The sequence below is a fragment of the Varanus komodoensis genome, unplaced genomic scaffold (genome assembly GCF_004798865.1).
Source record: "Varanus komodoensis strain SLA01 unplaced genomic scaffold, ASM479886v1 scaffold69, whole genome shotgun sequence".
Classification (NCBI taxonomy): domain Eukaryota; kingdom Metazoa; phylum Chordata; class Lepidosauria; order Squamata; family Varanidae; genus Varanus; species Varanus komodoensis.
Genome location: NW_025336334.1, coordinates 2,152,561 through 2,174,856, shown reverse-complemented (window position 1 = coordinate 2,174,856; position 22,296 = coordinate 2,152,561). Strand labels below are relative to the sequence as shown.

General features: G+C 40.1%; 1 protein-coding gene across 3 annotated transcripts in view; it reads right to left on the bottom strand.

The window, feature by feature from the left end:
* PRR5 (proline rich 5) overlaps positions 1-22,296 on the bottom strand; it is a 100,519-nt gene that overhangs the window by 22,382 nt on the left and 55,841 nt on the right. For all 3 annotated transcript variants that reach the window (XM_044450896.1, XM_044450894.1, XM_044450895.1), the window contains one exon: positions 3,719-3,799. In XM_044450896.1, coding sequence (XP_044306831.1) covers positions 3,719-3,799 — 81 coding nt within the window. The remainder of the gene's footprint in view (positions 1-3,718; positions 3,800-22,296) is intronic.

Below are 22,296 nucleotides of genomic sequence, written 5' to 3'. Positions count from 1 at the left end.
TGTAATATAACCTGTATATAACAAGAATTCTGTAACACTTCAGTGTGACCAACAAAAGGATCCCAAGTGTAGGTTATATGGAAGAGGCACAGAAGGGCACAAAAGATAAGATCAGAATGAGAATCTAACCAATTCAATACTTTGCTTTCAGCAATGGGTAATGAATCAGGCCATGATCATGTTAACTGATCTTTAATAATAATAATAATAATAATACTAATAATAATAATAATAATAATATCATTTTACACTTTATAGTATATATAAGCCTTCCCCAGCTTGATCTCCTTCAGAGGTTTTAGTTGACAACTCCTATCAGACTCAGCCAATAAGATTGAGGGTTCAGGTATGCTGACGGTTGTAGTCTAAAATATTTGGGAGGCACCAATTTAGGGAAAGGTGCACTATATACACATGCACGCATGCATGTTCATGCACATGCACCCACACACACATTATTTGAAAGAAAATGTACATATTTGTTCACTCTTTTCTATTGCGGCTGCATTTCAGATTTATAAAAAGCCATTGTGTTAGTTATTTTAAAATAAGGGAAATGTATTCAAATCTTTTCCCAATAATTTCAGCATCTGTTGGTTTGTTTTTGTTTTGCAGGGGTAGGCATTGGAACTACACACTGAGATGTCGTTTTCACTGATGCACCCCAAGATATCTGATTAATCACTGCCAATTCAGAAACCATTTGTAAATGCTGTTTCCAGATGGACAGCCCCTAATACTAACACTTAAAGAAAAGATGAAATAGCTACACCACATTTTTAAACAGATTCTTGGGATAAAGAAAAGAGATGTTCGAAGTAGTGGGGAAACCATGGAAAATTCTGTGAGCAAGTCAGGGCATTGTCAAAGTTTCATCTGGAAGAACCCTATCTGTTAGGGTTTTGTTGTTTTTTGGTGGGGGTTTTTGCCATAATGTACATCACTTTCCACTCATTCACATTGCCAGTGGGGGAGGGGCTCCAGCTCAGTGGCTGAGTTTTGCATGTAGAAGGTGCTAGGTTCAATCTCTGCTAGGTCCGGTAGGCGTCAGGAAAGAAACCTGCCTGAAATCCTAGAGAGCCATGACCAGCCAGTGTCAACAATATTGGGCAAGATGAATCAACGCTTGACCTTGGTGTAAGACAACTTCCTATATTTATTTTCCTGAACAAAATTAGCAGCATCGTATCATTAGATTACTTTAAAAACAAAACAAGCAAAAACAAAAGATCTGGAAGATCTTTTTTTTGGACTCCCATGTCACATCCAGTTTTATTCTCATAGTTTGCAAGCAAGAGCCTTAAAGTAAGCCTTTTGTGATATAAGATGGAATTATACCTCCAATTTTGAACAAGTAGAATAATTTTAAATAAAAAGAATGAAAATGAATATTAGCTCTTAGGAGTTTAGTAAACTGTTTGCCATAGACAAATGACTCAGAGTGAAAAACTCAACTTCTGCAAAAGAAGCAAGAGGGTCCATATATTAGGCAAGGAATGCAGTAGTGGATAGCAAAATAACTCGGTGTTGTGTGTACTAAGCATCTGGAAGCAACTAAAAATACTCCATCCTTGAGTCACTGACATCCTGCTTTGTCACAATTTCCTCTCTCTTCGTGTCTTCCTCAGTTTTTAAGTAAGCTGTCCACTCCCTCTTGCCTTTCTCTTTCAACTCCATTCTTGACTCGCTACAAATTGGCTTCTACCTTCTATATCAGTGGTTTTCAACCTTTCCACAGCTGGGGACCAGCAAAAACAGGAAAACCATATTAAGGTCCACTGAGGCAGAAACTAAAAGCATCAAAAGTTTCCAAACACAATACCCCCCCCCAAAAAGAAAATTCTCCAAAACATCCAGAAACCAAACAACAAAAAATACCAACAAAAGAATAAAATATTGATATTGGAACAACGTGGCTCCCAGCTGGCTCCCACCAAGCTGTTTTTTCCCTCCCTGGCCACCCCCAGTGGCACCAGTGCACCCTGTACGAATGCGACGCCAAGCAAGGAAGAGGTGGTAGAGCACAGCCGGCCCCTGCACTGGTCCATGGCTCCCCCACTGACCAGCAGGAAATCTACTGGGGACCAGCAATGGCCCATGGACTGGTGGTTGAAACCAACTGTTTCAATATATTATATTGAAAATGTCCTTGCTAAGATGACAGATGGTGACACTGGCAACCCAACAGCCTCTTCTCTACTGCTGTCCCTGTCCCCTTTGATGAGTCTTCCACCTTTAATACATCAGATCACTTCCTTCGGGTTTGGTTTCCTCCATGCCTTCCACTTTCCGCAACTCTGATAGTTTGTCCTCGCATCTGTTTGATAATTCATTCTACATTCTTTTCATGTAGAAAAACTCCATGTTTTCAGTGCTACCAACATGCTGATTGCACCCAGCTATACCTCTTTACATGTCTGCTCACCTACTTGGCCCTGCACGTGTAAGTGCTTGTTTCATCACCATCTCAAATTCAGCATGCTCAGGAATTAACCACCAAGAAAAATTCTCCTTTATCTCTCCCCACTGAACTAGAAAGCAAAATGAATGGAATCTTTGAATAATCTATTTTGTTTGTTCTTCACATTCAATCAATTGCCTAGCTGTTCTGCCACCCCATTACAACATGCCATCTACTTTGCCCCAACCCCTTGGGTAAAGATCTAGTTCATGTTTTGATTATCTCCCACTGCAGCTACTGCAACTGTCTCCTCTGTGATCTTGCTCTGGAATTTTCCTATGGTTTCTCATGTATCTAAAACTGTGGCCAAAATTATTTTCCTCTCCTGCAGGGCCCCAATCCCTTCTTGCATCCATCCAAAGTAAAGAATTCCCTAGTCATACTGTTTAAAGGTATACCCAATCTGGCCTCCCCAGAGAGGTCAACCTGGCACTGTCGTTATTTGTTTTTCAGAGCCAGGCTAAGACCTTTTTATTTAAAACTTATTTTAATTGTTAAATTATTTGTATTTATAAGATTTTAAATTTTTAGCCAAGATGCACTGGAGGTTTTTAAATAAATTTTTTATTGTTATATTGTTATTTATTTATGTATTTTGTTTCTGTTGTGAGCTGCCCCGAGGCTTCATTGCGATGGGGGCAGCATAAAAATGTTTTAAATAAATATTTTGCCCTATATTTCTTGTAATATTTCTAGCTTGAGCACTGCTTTTCCAGCTTTACCAGCTTCACTCTTTTAAATGACTCAGCCATTCTCCCTATAAGTGGACGTATTAATTTTAATGGTTGCAAAGTGTGTGTGAGGGGGCAGGGCTGGAAAAGTTTATTCTCAACTCCATAGTAATGCTGGCATGTTGCACAGACATACATGTTAGGCAAACAAAATGATTGGCTCTGGCAAACACAGTCTCTGTAACATGAAGCCCAACCATGTGCGAACTGGAGGTTTCCCACCTACTAAATGACCTCACTGAATTCCTTGGGAACAAGGGGATGATGGTCTTCACTTCCTGCTTATGCTGCTCTATACATAGCCATTTACACTAATGGTATGGTATACATCAGACTCCTGGACCATTGGGCATGGCAGCAAGGTGTGATGGGGATTAGCATCCAAAACATTTGGAGGGCATTAGGTTGGGCAAGGCTAGTATAATCAGTAAAATGCTAAAATAGATAAAGCAGTTATGAAAGAAGAACCTGCAAGGATGATGAATATGTCTTGGGATAAGTGGGCAATTCTGATTATTTTACTCACCTGACTCCTTCATTGAGATTGTAAAGCTCATGTTCTGCAAGCCCTTTTCGTTGGAACACTGCTATCACTCCATTATGGATACTGAAAGAAAGAAGTAAGGAATTAAGTTGCTAACAAGAAGATCCTTCAACTACAAATCCTCTATACAAAGAGATGGGGTGAAAAAACCTTGGATTTTAGGGCAAGAATTCTCAGGGAGAAAAGTTATACTACAAGTCCTGAAGTAGATTTGTGGGGGAAAGAGCCTGTTCCGAATGGTAGCTTTTCTACCTAGGAATATGGGCTGGTTCCTTCTCTCTCTCTCTCTATTGTTGTTCATCCTGTGTTCTAGTTTCTCTCCTCTACATGTAAAATTGCTCTCCTCCCCACCAATCTTTTTGCTTCTCTTCCCCAGCACTATCTCTTGGAATTCAGCAGCAGCTACTCCTAAGCATATCAGCAGTCCACACCCTCTACCCCTTTACCGTAATAATATATTTCTTCCAGATACTAACCTACAAGTGTTGGAAAAATTTGGATAAATCCTGGCAGAAAAACATTGCTTCTGTGTGCTTTTGCGTTGCAGAATCAATCTTGTACTCTTTCTCAAAAGCGCCAGCTTTCCAAGCTAAGTCACTGTTTAAAATGGCATCCCTCCCCCGCTCCTTTCTCTCACCTTTAGTTGTAAGCTACAGTAGACAGGCCATTCAGTCCAAATATACATTATATGCCTTCACAATGGGTAAGTGATCCTTGTTGGAATTCACAGTTTACTGGGAAGTATCTATTTTGCTAGCCTAGAGCGCTCCATGTGCCCTGGCCGATCAGAATGGGGTGGATGCATTACTTAGGGTCTGAGTCTAGATGAGCTTATGAGTTCATGAATAGTTTCTCAGTAGCTTGAATCTACATGTCTAAGCAGACCTGGAGATGGGTTCAAGTTACTCAACTAAAGTGTCAATACACTGCAATTAGAAATATTGTAATTTCATTGTCACTGTATGATTGGCTGATCTTCCTTTATCTGTTCTGTATGTGATGACCTCAGAATCTTATTGTAATATTTGCATTCTGCCATCAATTGCTCTGTACCTGTGTACATGACCAGGAGGGTATAAAATACCCTGTAGTTGTATTGAAATCTTGCAGCGAGTTTACCTCTGCCTGCTCGGTAATGCATTATTGTGAGTCTACCATGGGAACCTGGGCCAAACAATAAAGCCACAGATGATAGAAACATAGAAACAGAGAAAACAGAGCGAGTCAAAAGGGGCCTCCAGGGCCATCTAGTCTGACCTCCGGCACCAGCCAGCTCCGCTCACGACATGCCCACCATGTAGATGTCCAGCCTATCCTTGAACACCCACAACGATGGGGCCTCAATGACCTCTCATGGAAGCCCATTCCACACCCTCGGGGTCCTGACTGTCAGGAAGTGCTTCCTGGCATCCAAATGAAACCTTGGCTCTGATCTGAACGCTTGATCATTCCCACAAACCTGAGTTTTATTTCCTCCTCATGAACTGAAATTCCGGGATTTCTGACACAAGTTCCTACCATTTCACTCCTATAACAAGTCTTAAAAAAAGAAAAGAAAAAAGCTTTGCTTTGTAAACGAATTGATTTGACATCATGGGAGAAAGTTCAATGGGATTTACTTCCAAGTAGATAGACACATGATTGAATTCTGGCTCTGCAGCTTTCTCCTGTTTCCTAGCCTTACTTGTCTTGATATTTTTCTCTCATTTGCCCTTTCCTAACAGGAAAAGAGGGACTGCAGGTGGCGCAGTGGTTTAAACCGCTGTGCTGCTGGGCTGGGTGATCAAAAGGTCGCCAGTTCGAATCTGCACAACAGAGTGAGTTCCCGTTGCTCTATCCCAGCTCCTGCCAACCCTGCAGTTCGAAAGCATGAAAATGCAAGTAGAGAAAAAGGCACCATTTTGGTGGGCAGGTAACAGAGTTCCGTGCACTTTGGTGTTTAGTCATGCCAGCCACATGACCACGGAGACTGTGGACAAATGCTGGCTCCCTTGGCTAGGAAACGGAGATGAGCACCGCCCCCTAGAGTCAGGCATGACTGGACTTAATGTCAAGGGGAAACCTTTACCTTTATCTTTACCTTTAACAGGAAAAGAGAAGAGTAGGGGAAGTGAGTCTAACTCCCTTTGTTTTGGGCTGTGAAGTGGTGCAGGAATTAAGAAATATCTGAAGTGGCTTTCTTTGGGAGAGAAGGAAAGACTTCTTAAACCTGATTTTCAAAACAGATGTTTGCTGTGTTATACTGGGGTTTGCCAGGGAAATAAGAACAGTATTTATTTTTTAAAAAGAAACTACAGGAGACTCAGGCTTATAGAGCAGAATGTCACTTGTGCTATTCTTGCATTTTTAAAATTATGTACACTTCAATTATGTACACTGTCCTGAGAGCTGCAGCGGTATGGTGACAGATGAATGAATAGATGAAAATTCTCTCTAATTCTCTTGGAGAGACACTTGCTATGTAAAAATGCATAGCCATTGTACATGTGTTCAAAGGGTTCAGATGTCACTGTATTTCTGTGGGCTACCCACAGCCAAAATAATTTTTGGCTATCAAGACTAGACAAATAGGACAGGAAGGCGCATATGCAACCACATTTATGACAAACTGTACACCACTACTATTTATTGATCATTTCCAAAGCACGGAAGGAATGGAACAAAATTCACAAATAGGATGGTGGTCACCCAGTATAGACAGAGCAGGCTTCCCATCAGTGAGATGGGAAGAAAGAGAAACTCAAATTACCATTTCCATATGCTAAGCGGTCAGAGCAACTTGTAGTTTAATGGACAGAATATCTGACTATCTCTGGAAGATCCATTTGCAATCACAAACTCTGGATCTGTGCAGTTATAATCCACAATTCTGATTCCTTTCCATAATTTTAGTGTTTCTTGTTTAAACACTACAAACAAATACTTAAATCATGACAAAAAGTTGGGCATAAGGCAGGATGCAAAATTCCCTGTCTGAACAAGTTTGCATACATTGGTTAAGCACATTTGAATCAAACAAACCATTGTTAAGTCTTTCCAAGCCTTTCTGCTTGTAGGGTAACAAGCAGATGTCACTGATATCCTTGTGGGCACTTACAAATAGAGGGCCTGACTCAGGAAATCTGTATTTCCACTGCAAATCTGGGGTATTCATGAGGGTTCAGGCAGCTAACCATGGTTAAACAATATATTTGCATTGAGTGCCTCTCTCAACTTAACCTAAGTCACTGCAGTGTTATGAAGATAATAAAATCCCTGCATATTGTTCTGTGCTCTTTTGTATAAGGGCAGGATACATGAGGGTTAAATTTTGTAATATGTATAAAAGTAGCACTGGAAACCAGGAGAGGATACCAGCTGCACTTCTACTGCATGGTGCCACTCCATTCTGTGTCTCAATTTTTAATATCACAATTCGGAGTTTTATTTCTCCAAACATTTTTAAGAAGGAAGAGAAAACATTAACTTCAACTCCCACTCCAGAACTGGATAATCCACATATTAGCCACCACCACCACTCTCCGTCCTCCATTCAACTCTAGAGCACAGCATACTCCTGGGGAACCAAAATGCGAGGCAGAAACATGCAAAGTGGTAATAAAGTGATAAGAGGGTGAGACAGGTTGAACGCAACAGAACTCTGGATAGTGTCAATGGAAACAGAGAAGGGATGATTGACTTGTAATGCTAATATATGATGTGGCACTACATCATGAATGCACGACCTTCTTGCCCCAAGGGCCACATCAGGTGGTGCAAGGGAGCCCCTCACATACACATACATATGGTAGCATTGTGGAAGCAGCAATGCAAGCTGTTCCTGGCTCACTACAGGGAAAAGGCTCTCCCAGGACCCTTATGAGAATGGCTGCTTCTCTGCCACTAACAGTGCAAGTCTCCTCCTCTTGCCAGAAGCTGGCACTGCTCCTATTCCCAGAAGAAGTGGCATTGGTCTTTCTAATGCTACCAGCCCAGTTGCTGGGGGGAGGAGGAAGGGGGAGCTTAATCTGATGAACAGGATTGATTCTGTGCCCATAAATGGTATGTGTGTAGGGTTGTACACTAAGAACTCTTTAGCTATTAGTGGCAGGGAGCAACACTACCAATTGGTGGTGACAAACAGAGGATTTGGCAGCAAAGGCATGAGGAAAATGGAGGCTACACAGAGCTCACCTAAGAGTATGTACTACTGTTCTGCATGAATGCGCTCTGAGTTTGCATGCTCCCCCTTCCCCACTCCTTCTTTTGTAAGTTCTATTTTAATTCTTTACTTCAGTTAGTTACTTTCTCAAATACTAGTTTACCATTACATCTAAACCAATGAAGAATGCTTTATACAATGCCTTCCAACCAGGATTGCAAGAGGTTAGAGATCTTGGTTTGGAAGCATTGGGTGACCCAGTTTATCAATTACAACATAATGACAAGGAAGTCTTTGCCCATATTGCTTCTTGCACAGGATTAAGCATCTGTTGTAACTAGAAAGAAGCAGTGCAAGATCAGGGCTAAAAAGGAACAGAACCCCTAGATGTGCTGCTAGTTGCATCTCTTATTCTAGACTGTATGGGAAATAGTAGAACATTCATTCTGTTATGCTGCAATAACGCAACATATGCTTTGCACAGTGGGGAAAGCAAGCCCATGCCATCAGCACCCAAACCATGCAGCACACCTTACAGGGGCATAAAGCGCAATGAAGGGAGGAACTCAGTGCATCTATCTCCAGCATGCGCAAGTGGGAAATGGAAAAACAGAAGCCCTTTCTCCATGCCACCCCACTCCCTTGAGACTTTTCCATGGTAATAAGCTATTTTCCAAAGTAAAGGTTTCAAAATTGCAGAGAGAAGTGACACTTTTCTTTGTTTCAACAGTTGTTGTGTTTCGGTTAATTTCTGCAATGGTCGCTGGAACTTATCACTCATCACCAAAACATGCTTCCTGTTTCAGAGCACAGCCTCAGAAATTATGGTGAGCAGCAAAGAGACTGACAAGAGGTTCCAGACTCATCATACCAGTCACAGGAAATAATTACTGGCAGGCAGGCTGGGGCAGTGAGACCATTATCCAGCCATGCAAACATGCATGAACACAGACCGAAATAGAAAACATTATATGATTTTGCTTCCTTACTCACATGCCCCACTTTCAGTTGAAGAGTGAGTCAAGCTGGTTAAATAGCTCTTTTTGAATATCTTTCTCCAAGACAGACATCGTGGAAACACAGTTCAATGGGTATGGGCTGCCATGAAGATACAGACTACACTGACATTAAAAAACACGTGCAGCTAAACGTCTCTATACACAGCCATGCAATGTAGGTGCAATTCACATGATATGGAACATGTTGTGGAATTCAAACCTTTATAACTATGTACAGCAACTGCTTGGTGAGAGAAAGTGAGGATTGCTGGTACATTATACCATCTTGCAACAATATCACAAAACAAAATTTGATGTCCCATACATCCTTGGACTACTTGACCAGTTTAAGATCTCTATGGGCATTAAATTGTAGAATTCTCTGCCCAGGCAATTCCAAATTCTGTTCAAAGAAAAACCACCCTTCAACTTATATAAATTATACAAACTGAATCTGCTTTCTGGAAAAAGTTTTCCTGAAATTTTGTTTGCATAGCAAAAGGAAAAATCAAGGAACTACTCAGGATATTCAGTCATTTATCTGGTATTTCAACAGATGTTGGACACATACTGTTAGCATTTCACTACCCATAAGTGCTAGAAACTTCCTTTTAAGGAAGAGGAGATTATTAGGAATCTGAATTCTGCACTCAGTAACCCAGTACGCAGTCCTTTTTCTATACTTTTTGACTCATGTCAGACATATAACCCTAATTTGTAACTGCTCTGAAATTTATTTTCTCGCAATATACTTTATATGGACTATCTTTAAATGCAAAGACTGGTCCGACTGAATACATGATAATGTTCCACACATGGTAATTTGTCTTTTTTATAATAATTTTTGCTATAATCTTGTGTTTTATCAGTGTACTTATACTAAAGTACCAAAAAAGTTTCAGGCTATTACATTTTATTTCTTTCTTCTTGCAAGGTGCTCTAAGGTTACCCCATTTTAGTTTTGGCTTAAAGATAGCAACTTGCCCAAGGCAACCCAGCCAGCTTCACAGCTAAGTAGGGATTTTGAACTGAGTCTCCAAAGCATTACAATAACCTACTGGCTAAATTTCTTTCTTATTTTATTTTTTAAAAAGCTCTTCTATATCATATTATAAACATTTATACAATATTTGTTTTTCATATTTATTATTTAAAATAATTCCCAGTTGTATAAGTATTATTAACAGGGCCTACATAAAGGGAGCATGTACCTCCTGTGCTGAAATGGCTATACTGGCTTCCAATTTGTTTCTGGACATAATGCAACTGTTGATGACCTTTAAAGCCCCAGATAGCCACCACTCTTGAATACCAAGACATCCATCATATGGTACAGATGTGGGTCCTACATGAGCAGTTCCTGAGCTTGAGATAGTGGTAAAATTCCAAAAGAAGGAGAAGACAGCCCACCTCCCTGTGAGATGATGAGACCATTGCCACTGATGTTCCGCAAACCAGGCAATGGTAATGCGCCACAAGCACAAAACAAGAGAAAGAAAAAATGTAAAGCACTTGCACTCATGCCCATGAATGTATCCAAACACTATTCATCATGTCACAAGATACACAACTTATCATGTTTTATCAAGGAAATAAACAAGTGAATTAGCGAATTTGTCCAGCTGGACTTTAGAAGTAGTATGTAAAGCCTGCAGCCCATGAGGTCTTCGTGAAGACCCCACCTCCCTCCCTTTCCCTCACAGAAAGGCATTCCAAGAAAGCCACCTGGTTGTGGAGGAAAAGACCACCCACAATGCTTTCTCTACTTTCTGTCTGCACAGAGAAGAGATGCTGATGGAAAGCTGAGGGTTCTGGCATGTTTCTTGCTGTGAGGAGAAAGAACAAGTTTCTTTTTAGGGTAGATTGAGGTAGGGGTGTGTGTGTGTGTGTGTGTGTGTGAGAGAGAGAGAGAGAGAGAGAGAGAGAGAGAGAGAGAGAGAGAGAGAGAGGGAGGAGTATGTACATATTATTGGTACGTATATGTGTCTGCTAATGTGTGAAAGAAAGACACAAAATTGAAATGGAAACAGATCTGCCACGTTTGGGCTGTGGGCCTGCCCACTACTGGCATGCAGCCCCTGACATGCTTCCAGGGTCCTTCTGTGGCTCTCAGGGCACCCTGACTTTAGAAGACAGGGGAGAAATAATTATTGATTTTACAATGGGAGTACATCAGTGAATTTGAATTTCTAAATATTTTGATGGTGTTCTGCTGATGTAGCAGAATACACATTCTAAATAAAACGACTCAAAAGAAAAACAACTAAGTAAGCTAGAACTATGCTTTAAAAAAATCTACGTAGATGAAGCCCACCCTGTTTCCCCTTCCCCTATTCCCCCAGCTTGGGACTCTACTGTCTAGGGGTACAGAGTCAATAAGAGGTTGACAGGCATGGCTTTTCTCCAATGCACTGGACACAAGGGAATGGAAGAATGTCAGCTCCAACACTTTCCTGCAGGACAAAGATCTATGTATTCCATTGCTGCCTCCTAACTTTATTTCTCCTCCTAAGTAGACCTATATGTAGCTTAGTTGCCTCCTTAACAAGGCTAGCTCTGAACACCAATACACTTTTCTCATTCAATAGGGATTGCACTTTCAGTCTCCTAGATGTCTCCTGCCCCATATTCCTCCCTTACTCCTCTGTCTATGGGAGGAACAGCATGTTTTGGCACCATTTTCCACTTTTCCTTAGCCCTTTCCCTGCCAGTGTTTTATCTGAGCTTGGGCATGCCAGGCAGAAGTCTAGAAGAAGTGTTGGTGGAAAAGAAGAGGAGAGAAGACAAACATGATTGTTGACATTGCAGCCTGCACAATTCTCTGTAGAATTTCCCATTAGCTGTGCTTTGATTGATACAGATATCAATCCCTACCTGTGCTCAAGTCAGTAAGGTAGGACACAGTAAAGGAATAAGGGCCCTTTAACTGCCATACAAAATGATCAATCATATTCAATCAGAATTATTTCAGAGCAGGAATTTAGCAGGCTAATTTGCTAAATTTAGAAATGTTGCACAAATTATGTTAATATCAACAAGCCTGAAGTAAGCAAGTAAGCTGTCTAGATCATTTGTATACACAAGACACTTGTGATTAACATAATTTGCAAATCTGTTCTGCTATGGTCCCCAGTGAATAAGTTGCAGCCAGCTGAATCTAATGTATGTTTTTATGCAATTGATACATAGTAAAAAAGAGAGAGAGAGCTGCTGCAACCAAGTCTACTCAGCCACATGAGCTATTCTGTGGTTGCAAGGAGTTGTAGTACCCACTGATATTGGAGAGCTGTGTAGGTAGGTCTTCACTTCAGAACCATATAGCATGCTAATAATGAAATACAATTACTCCAAGGATTTACCAAATGGAATTCACTACAATTTCCAATTTCCATAAGACTTATTTTTTTAAAAGCCATTTTCACCTCCTAACATTTCTAATAAAAATAACACAATACAAATTGTACCTAGTACCTAGAATAAGAAAAAACTAGGGTTAAATATGGGCAGAGTTTTGCATTGCCATTGCAGGATGGGAGTGGTTCCATTCTGCTCCAAACTAGTAATAACACCAGTGTCCAGGAAGGACATGAACAGGAAGATGACACATCTACTTCCTATAGCCTCAGGGAAGAGTAACATAAAAGTGGGACTTTAAAGTCCAGCTTTAAAGAATAAACATTCAACCCTTAGAAGGCTGCTGGATATCAACACACTGTGGGGCTGTTACAGCACAAGAATAACAATAAGAATGAGTTCTAATAGAACATCCTATCTGCTCTCAAACTTCCCAATGTAATTTCTACATACATCCAAAGTAGCTAGAGCTTGAGAAATACTGTAAATTCCAATCTTGGGGGGAATGCAAACAAACTCCCTTTGTTTATCATACTGCCTGTGTGAGATCAAAATATTTTGATGTATTTGCATCAGAAGAGGTAATCTTCCCCACAGTAATCTGTGGGGAAACAGGCAGCACTTCACTTCCCAGGGAGAAACTTCTTTTTTCTATTCCAGATACAAATTGATTTGTACTAGCTTAGTAAGCAATCAGCATTTTGAAGTAAAAAATTCCTCAAAAGGGCAAAATATTAATTACTAGCAAAATTAGCATCAGTGTTATTCATATTGTACCTATGTAAGCACATACAATATGCTTCTTGTTGAGAGTAGTGGAGAAAGGAAGATAAATAAGATTGCTCAAATACCTTCCAAGAATGTAATTAAAAGAATTATTTTGAGGAGGGCAAGGAGGGAAAGACTTTGTGGGGACCCTGGAAGCCCCTGTGGCCACTCAGGCACCCATGGGTGCTGCATGAAAGGCCTTTGTCCTAGCAGCTCACAATCTAGAGAGCTGTACAAACAAAAGTGGTCAAAAGTGGAAGCAGAGGTCAAAAATGGGAGTAGGAGGAGACGAGGACAAGGGCATGGAGTGCCTTTAAGTCAAAGTGTTTGTGCTGGATCTAGACAGGAAGCTGGAAAGAAGGTCAGGCGGGCAGAGCAACAAGAAATGTGAATGACTGTAGCAAAGAATGCGTGATAGAGGTGAGAACACAGTCAACATCGTTATGTGAGGACTCACCAGTTACCCAATAGGAATGAATGGAAACCATCACTTACATTATTTGGGCCTTCTCTGCATCAGAAAAAAAAAAGTTTTTTTCTTTGCTTATTCACACCCAGCTTCTTTGATGCAATTTCTGTCCTACACCAGTACACTCTCCTCCTAAGAGTTTCTGCTTTATGTTCCCCTTTGTTCCACTTCTTTTTAGCCATGTACAGCAGATTATTTCATTCTTGTGAGCTGCCTATTAGACTAAGGATTTCATGATATGTGGGATTAGCTAAGGATTTTATTTTTGCTGTTTTGAGCTTATCAGTAGGTATGGGACAGAGCCTTCTAAGTTGTAGAAGTCTAACAGTAGAACATTTTGTTAAAGCAAACCCTTTCAGGTCTGAGACTGCAGATATAAGAGAGTAGACACCCTTTTTCTGGTATTACAAGCCTTCCTATGAATTTAGGAAACTAGATTATCATCTATAGATAACTACCCAAAGCATTTTGGTCATGTTCAGTATCGTCAAGAGAGCACCAGGCTGGACAGCTCAACAGGGGTGAAGATGCTCCTGGATTTTGTGCACAGGACTGGAAAAGCAGCTCGGGAATCATAATCATGATTCCCTAACACAGAAAAAACCTGGAGTAAGGCAGTTACCAATCTATAAGATGCCACTGATTGCAAGCTACTCACCAGGTTACTTTAAAGGCACCAGGAAAATGCTCTTGCCTCAGGCTGATTAGCAACAGAAGTCAGAGTAGAGAAGCATGTGTGAGAGCCCAGGGGAAATAAAAGATTCGGGCCTTGGATGGCAAAGTGTCTTAGTGATATGCTGGACAGGGTGCTATATGAGTAGGAGCAGAGCTTTTGTCATAGAATGCACCAGAACAGCGTTCCGGCACCTTTTTTTGATGGATTTTTCCAACGGATTTTTCCAAGTGATTTTAAATCGCCCTGTCGGGCATAGCGGGTCGGCGGCAAAAATCATTAAAATAGTGCATGTCCACGCTGATTGTGAGGGTGCTGCTTGGCTTGGAACGCTGCTCGGCTTGGGATTGGTCGTATGGTCACGCGCTGAGTGCTTACTGCCGGCAGCGACCATTATGTTTATGTGTGTGTAGAGTGACTGGCTATGTGCAAAAGGTAAATAATGTCTTTATTTTATAAAAAGTTGGTGAATTGAAAATCTTTTTTTAATTTTTAGTGTAAAAGTGTGATCCCAAATTTAAAAATGAAAAAAAAATACTAATTACTTCTCAACCACCGGTCCTGCTAATAAAAGATCACCCTAAAAAAACCCTAAATAAAAGATTAACAAGATGTGAGTTCCGGCACCTTTTTTTTTTTTTTTTACAAAAAGAGCACTGAGTAGGAGAGATAATACTTGTCCTCTTATAATGGCTATTTTGCTCAGACTTTACTCTCTGTGTGTTGCTTAGAGAAGAAAGCAGAATTTTGGTCCACATAAATACTGAACAAAGCTATATGGCTACTTACATTGCTATACATTGCCATTTTAGCATGTTAGTCTTTATGAAGGTTTATGTTTCTCATCTCTCCACCTTGCTGCCTCTCCATGTCTCCATCCTCCTCCAATACTGGAATATAAATCCTTCCAGTAAACCCTGTTTTCTAAGCAGTACAGAAAGGAAATATATGTTGGGTTTGCTCTTGCTTTATACAAAGAGAGACTGCTACCCTTTGGGCCCCAAAGATCAGGCCAAAGGTCAGAAACTCTGGAATTATGCCTGTGTAACTGTTTTACCATAAATTTTCACTTCAGCAATCTGAGCTTATTCCTGAGACACTATCAGCCAAGGAAAGAAAGAAAATCTGTTTCTTTTAATCCTGTGCAAATACTGTAAGCTTGAATGAAACAAAGAAAGTCAAATTATGCTTATGTTTGTAGTCTGATTGTCTTGTGTTGGCTGTGAAATAGGCACCTTAAGCAGTTTTTGGGGTTCATGGGAAAGCTGAAGAGCTTGCAATTATAATGTATACATTTACATAGCAGAAACTTGGCAACAGTCTTGCTTTGATCTGACAGTTTCACTTGAACTTTGGAAGCAAAATTAGATCACTGCAGAGAAATAAACCCTGTTAGGAATTCAACATCCAGAGATAAATACTGTAATAAAAGAGTTTACTACTCTCTTTCCATCTCAGATGCAACTGGGTAAATTCTCTCATCAGAAAGGGTACCAAACTACCAGGTATTTTATTTGTCCATTCTTTAGCTCAAGTTCAGTTTCAAGCCCCCCCCCTTTTTTTTAAAAAAAATCTGGGCTTGTAAACATTCTGTTCCTACCCCACCCTCCTCCTTCAGGTCTGCCTGCAAATAAATCTTGCATCTTCAGGAATAATGAATGGAGCACCCTTTCATGCAACCAATGCAGTAATTCATTGGCATCTACTTCAGAAGAGTTAATGAATCTTATGTTCAGTTCTACAATAACTGATGTTTCAAGTATACTGATTACCATAACATCTTTTCAGAAAGGGCTAAATTGACTAACTGTTGGAGGCACAATACAGCTAATGCTTCCTATTCGTATGTTTTGCCAAGGCCGAAGAGCTGCTTCCTTTCGGGAGGACCTAATAATTAAGATAAAGTTTGCAATGGAAAGCTCTTTAATAGCTAGGGAGATGCATATTCTTCTTAGCTGTCTAGCCATCTCCTGTAATTTAATGTAAGCTCAGTGTAAATGGATTCTCTGTGTCCCTTTAACAGAGAAGACATTAATAATAAAACAGTGGAAGGTTATAATATTCTGATTCTGATTTCAAATTTACAATCAAAATATATGTGAAAAATCAGCACATGCTCAGCAGCCATTTGATGGCAGTTTTAACTTCCTTGATACCTCAAAAATTTATGGGTGTTAAGAATGATCAGCCAAACCCAAACTAAGAGAACTACCTATGAAACCGGTCTTGCCTGACACAGAAAATTAATAAGTTAATCTTCTGATGTGGTGTTATATGACAGGTGAGAGGTGACCAGTAAAAGAAGTTCATAGTTATCTAGACAATATTGTATATTGAAGGGCCATGGCTTCCTGACCAGACTGAACAAAGCCAGAATGTCTCTAGGCTTTGTGGGCTGAAAAGCTTACAGGATGATGGACATTGCTGCCAGGCAACCAAGGTATATTGTCTGTTATAATTAAAGTTTCCTTTAAGGTGGAAACGTGATTTCCAGGAATATTACTGCCCTAGCTGCAGGTGGTGAAATTACCAGCAAAGTAACTAGAATATTTCCTGGGAAAGCACCAAATTGCCTGCTAGGAAGGAAAATTTCTTGCATTTCTGAACTGTGGTTTAACATAAGGATGGTTTGGTGTACATGAGGTATATGAACTTCTTAACTGTATTTCCTAATAATTTATTTCTGATTTCTATTGGTTTCCGGCAAAGTAAAATATTTAATCTGAATAGGTAACTGGAAAGGTGATTCATTCATTCCACAGAAAGTATATAAATTAGTTTTCTCTGCAGTGTAACCCCTGAATAAAATTGGCTACACTTTATCTCTGCCATTGCTTTTTAAAAGGAAGCAGGCCAAAGTCTTAGTGTAGCAGAAAGGGCTAACCCTGTCCTTTCTTTGCAGGTTTGAGTGTTATGAAGACAACTTTGCTTATTTATTTATTTAGCAGACTTATATGCCGCCCCATTCGCCTAAGCCTCGGGGCGGCTTACAAATACATAAATAAATAACATTAATACAATAAAATACAGTTGGAGACATCCTGGCCAAAGTTGTTAAAATCAATAAATAAAATCAACAATTAAAATGACGTTTAAATAAACAGGTCTTGGCCTGGTGCCGAAAAGCAAATAATGATGGCGCCAGGCAGACCTCTCTGGGGACCTCTCTCTTTTGCTTATGCACAAGCAAATCTGTCACCCCCCCCCCGCCCCCGCCAATACTTCACTTATACCTTTAACACCAGCCTGACATACAGGAATGAGACAGATAAAGCTTTCTTAGCATAAAGTGCTTAATTCCTTGGCTGTATTTGGATGTGTTGTGAATGCAGAATAATAAATGTGCCCTCACTCTCCCCATCTCTTTCGCCAGCAGAACCTTACAGAGGGTTTGGAAGCTTTGCTTCTGTTTAACCAAGTCTGAACCTGGATAAACTGAGGTTAAGGTTAATTATGGGTAAGGAAGCTGGGTTCCCCTTCATGGATCACTGCCTTGTCATGGTGAAGGGGCTTCTGTAGCACAATGAAGCTATGAGTTATACCACGCAGGGGCACGCAAGACAGACAGGTCAGAGCAAAGAGCTCTGACAAAAGCTGATCAAATGGAGAAGGAAATGGCAACCCACTTCATTACTCTTGCCATGAAAACCCCATGGACAGTATCAAAAGGCAAAAAGATATGACACTGGAAGATGAGTCTCTCAGGTCCAATGTGCTACTGGGGAAGAGCAGATGGCTAGTACTAGTAGTGCCAGAAAGACTGAAGCAACCGGATCAAAGCTGAAAGGACACTCAGTTGTGGGTGTATCTGGTGGTGAAAGGAGAGTCCAATGCTGTAAAGATCTATACTCCATAGGAACCTGGAATGTAAGATCTATGAATCAAGGTAAGCTGGACGTGGTCAAATATGAGATGACAAGACTGAACATCGACATCTTAGCAATCAGTGAACTAAAACGGACAGGAATGGGTGAATTTAATTCAGATTACCATCAGGTATACTATTGCAGGCAAGAATCCCTCAGAAGAAATGGAGTAGCCTTCATAGTCAATAAAAGAGTAGGAAAAGCAGTACTGGGATACAATCTCCAAAATGACAGAATGATCTCAGTTCAAATCCAAGGCAAACCATTCAACACCACAGTAGTCCAAGTCTACCCTACAACTACTGATGCTGAAGAGGCTGAAGCTGACCAGTTCTATGAAGGCCTACAACACCTTCTAGAAATAACACCAAAAAATGATGTCTTTATCATCATGGGGGATTGGAATGCTACAGTAGGAAGCCAAAAGATAAGTGGAATAACAGGCAAGTTTGGCCTTGGAATACAAAATGAAGCAGGGCAAAGGCTGGCAGAATTTTGTCAAGAGAATACACTGGTCATGGCAAACACTCTTTTCCATCAACCCAAGAGATGACTCTACACATGGAAATCACCAGACGGTCAACACAGAAATCTATGTGTTCTGCACCCAAAGATGGAGAAGCTCTATACAGTCGGTAAAAACAAGACCAGGAGCTGACTGGCTCAGATCAGGAGCTTCTTGTTGCAAAATTTAGGCTTAAATTAAAGGAAGTAGGGAAAAGCACTAGGCCACTCAGGTATGACCTAAATCATATCCCTGATGAATATACAGTAGAGGTGACAAATAGATTTAAGGAATTAGGTCTGATAGACAGAGTGCCTGAAGAGCTATGGACGGAGGTTTGCAACATTGTACAAGAGGTAGCAACTAAAACCATCCCAAAGAAAAAGAAATGCAAGAAAGCAAAATGGCGGTCTGAGGAAGCTTTACAAATAGCTGAGGAAAGAAGGGAAGCGAAAGACAAGGAAGAAAGAGAAAGATACACTCAATTGAATGCAGAATTCCAAAGAATAGCTAGAAGAGATGAGAATGCCTTCTTCAATGAACAGTGCAAAGAAATAGAAGAAAACCATAGAATAGGGAAGACTAGAGATCTCTTCAAGAAAATTTGAGATATGAAGGAAATGTTTCATGCAAAGATGGGCATGATAAAGGACCAAATGGCAGGGACCTAACAGAGGCAGAAGAGATTAAGAAGAGGTGGCAAGATTACACAGAGGAACTATACAAGAAAGAGCTTAAAGTCCCTGATAACCATGATGGGGTGGTTGCTGACCTCAAGCCAGACATCCTGGAATGTGAAATCAAATGGGCCTTAAGAAGTCTGAGCAACAACAAAGCTAGCAGAGGAGACAGTATTCCAGCTGAGCTAGTCAAAATCCTAAAAGACAATGCAGTAAAAGTGCTACATTCAATTTGGAAATTTGGAAAACTCGGCAGTGGCCACAGGATTGGAAAAGGTCAGTTTACATTCCAATTCCAAAGAAGGGCAATGCCAAAGAATGTTTGAACTATTGCACCATTGCACTCATTTCACATGCTAGCAAAGTTATGCTCAAAATTCTATAAGCTTCATTCAGTGATTCATATGTCCTGCACACAGAAAGCAGGGTAGCCTAATTTTAATACCAAACCTACCAAACCAACTAAGATCTAGTTAACTCCACAATGATAGGCATCTATCAGATTGAAAATTCACACAAAAATGCACATTTTAGAGGGAAATGCATTAAGAATTCATATCTTAGAATGCAATTAAAATGTGGAATTCAATTAAGGTGGTGGTGGGGGTAGTGATTGTTAAGCCACAGAAAATGGAATGAAATGGATGTATAAGTGAACACTGATGAAGCTGGAATGGAATTGAAATTGACCAAGTCATCCATCAGAGTATTCCTCTGCAGACTAAAGATCGTTGCTTATAGGACTGAATTCGTCTCCATTTAAAAAAAAAAAGCCTCAAAATAGAAAATTTACATACATGCCCAGGAGAAAGTTAGTTTAGAACTTTCCTTTCTGATGACTGTGCTTTCTGTTAAGAGTTGTTTTAAGGTTGAGGGACCATGCTGTCATGCAAGTCTTCACATGCATTTTGAGATGATCCAGTGCAGACAACACTGTAAGAACTAGGCTTAATTAAGTGCTGTTGGAAAACCACATTTTCACTACTAGTGGGAATACTTCCCTTCTCTCTTACTGATGTCCTATCCAGCCAGAGGCCTTTCCTTTCTGCCTTTCTTCATCAGAAGCTGGAATTGGCTAAGTTTCCCATGCTTGAAACACTCACTCTCTCCCAGACATTTAGTAGAGGCACGCCCATCACACCTGTGCACATTAACCAAGAAAGCATCCTTGCTAAATACATCAGTACACCAAGTTGTGATTGGAAGTTCAAGGCATAAGGGGCAGGATTTCCCTCTCAGAAAATCTTTGTGGTGGATACTGCTCCTGTCATTCTTTCTTCAAATTCCCCCTTCTACACAATGCCTTAAGCCTTACCGAAACTAAGCCAAAGTCATGTAACTGAACAAAATGCATATTCTTGCTCTCTTCTCATTTTTCTCCCCCTTCTCTATGGCTGCCCACCACTATGTTTTGTCACCTCTGGGGAGCAGGAACCCAACTGTCTGTTGTTATACTGTAAATTATCATGCACAGCTATGGCAGGAAGCTGCTAATAGCAACAATCAACATAATGGAAAGCTGTGCATTTTTGGTGATAGGTAAATGGCAATGCTAACAAGGTCCAGAAAGCCTTCCAAGGGTGATAATCTAAGCCTGTAGAAGCAAATACACTTATTAATAAAAATAGTATGACATGGATTAATATATCATATTAAATCTGGGCATGCCAATTTAGTTATTGATAAATCATCCAATATCTATAAAGAAATCAAAGACAAAAGCAAAAACATAAAGCCTTGCAATAGTATATAGGATTATTAAAAGCCATCTGTGTTAGTTTGTGATAACAAGATTTAGTTTGGAATGTGTTTGCTTTAAGCACTGGTAAGCAGGAAATGTTCAAGCTCATGGAATTCTTTCACAGATGGTGTTTTGTGCCGTGATGTTCTGCAGTGCCAAGTGAAGACTGAGCCCTCTCTTTCTAAGGTTCTTGTTCAACCTGCTAAATCACTAGCCATCTCCCTCAAAAAGTCACTGTGGAAACTTTATGACACCATACCTACCTGCAGTGAAATGTGTTTTTCCAAAAGACTGTTTTTTCCAAGTATGTTGATATGAAATATCACTTGCTAGGATTTAGATCAAGCTGATCTTAAGGACAGGACAGAATCCAAAAGAGGCTATGGTTTCTTAAATATCTTGAGCTTTTCTATAAGAAATTTGTAAAATACAATGTGGTTTCAAATAGAATTCGTATTCATTTCAGAATCATGATTTATTTCATTGCTATATTGCCCAATAACTCTCTGGGAGAGTTACAATGGTTCATAAACACACAGTACAGGAAAACACCACAAACCTTTCCAAGATACTGCAAGATTTTAGTGCAAGGAGACATGTATGCTATGTCCACCTGGATCAAGGATCTTGTATCATGCATTTCAGCATCACTATAGGTGCAGGAACCACCCAGACAGCTTCAGCTATTGGGTAATACAGAAAACGAATGAATAAAAAACACTAGATAACTGTTTTCATGGTCTCCTACTTTGCTGATTGGTTTTTTGATCTGAAGTAGATGCGTGCTGATGATTTTATTGTATTTTTAATAAGTTGCTTTATTTATTATTGACTGTCTTAAGAGATCCATAAAAAGGGAGCGGGGTACAAGTCTTAATGTATATGAACAAATGATAGATACTGTAGGTATCTGCAGTTTTTTGCTTCAGAATCATAGGTCTAGGATGAACAAGACATTCATCAAAACCTATATCGTCCTCAAAGCAAACAATTTCCACACATATGAGCTCTGCACAGAGTTCACACACTATTTATAACTTTAATAATCCAGTGTTTACAAATACATTGATAAATAAAAATACATTTTTACTAAATCTTTATGAAGTAGAAATAATAAGCCAATAGATTGAATTATTTGAAGGAAAAATCAGATGTTATCAATGGAACATGTGCCAGATTTATGTCACAGATGGAGCGTGCAAAAAGCACTAGCCTCAATACTGCACTGTATGAGAGAGGCAACTTTTGAAAACTGATTCGCTGGTTTGTTGGCATAAACAAGAACAGTCTCTCTACACCATCCCAGACACATCAGGCTTCTAGAGGTCTAACAACCAGACAAGTACTGTGGAGAAATGTATTTTG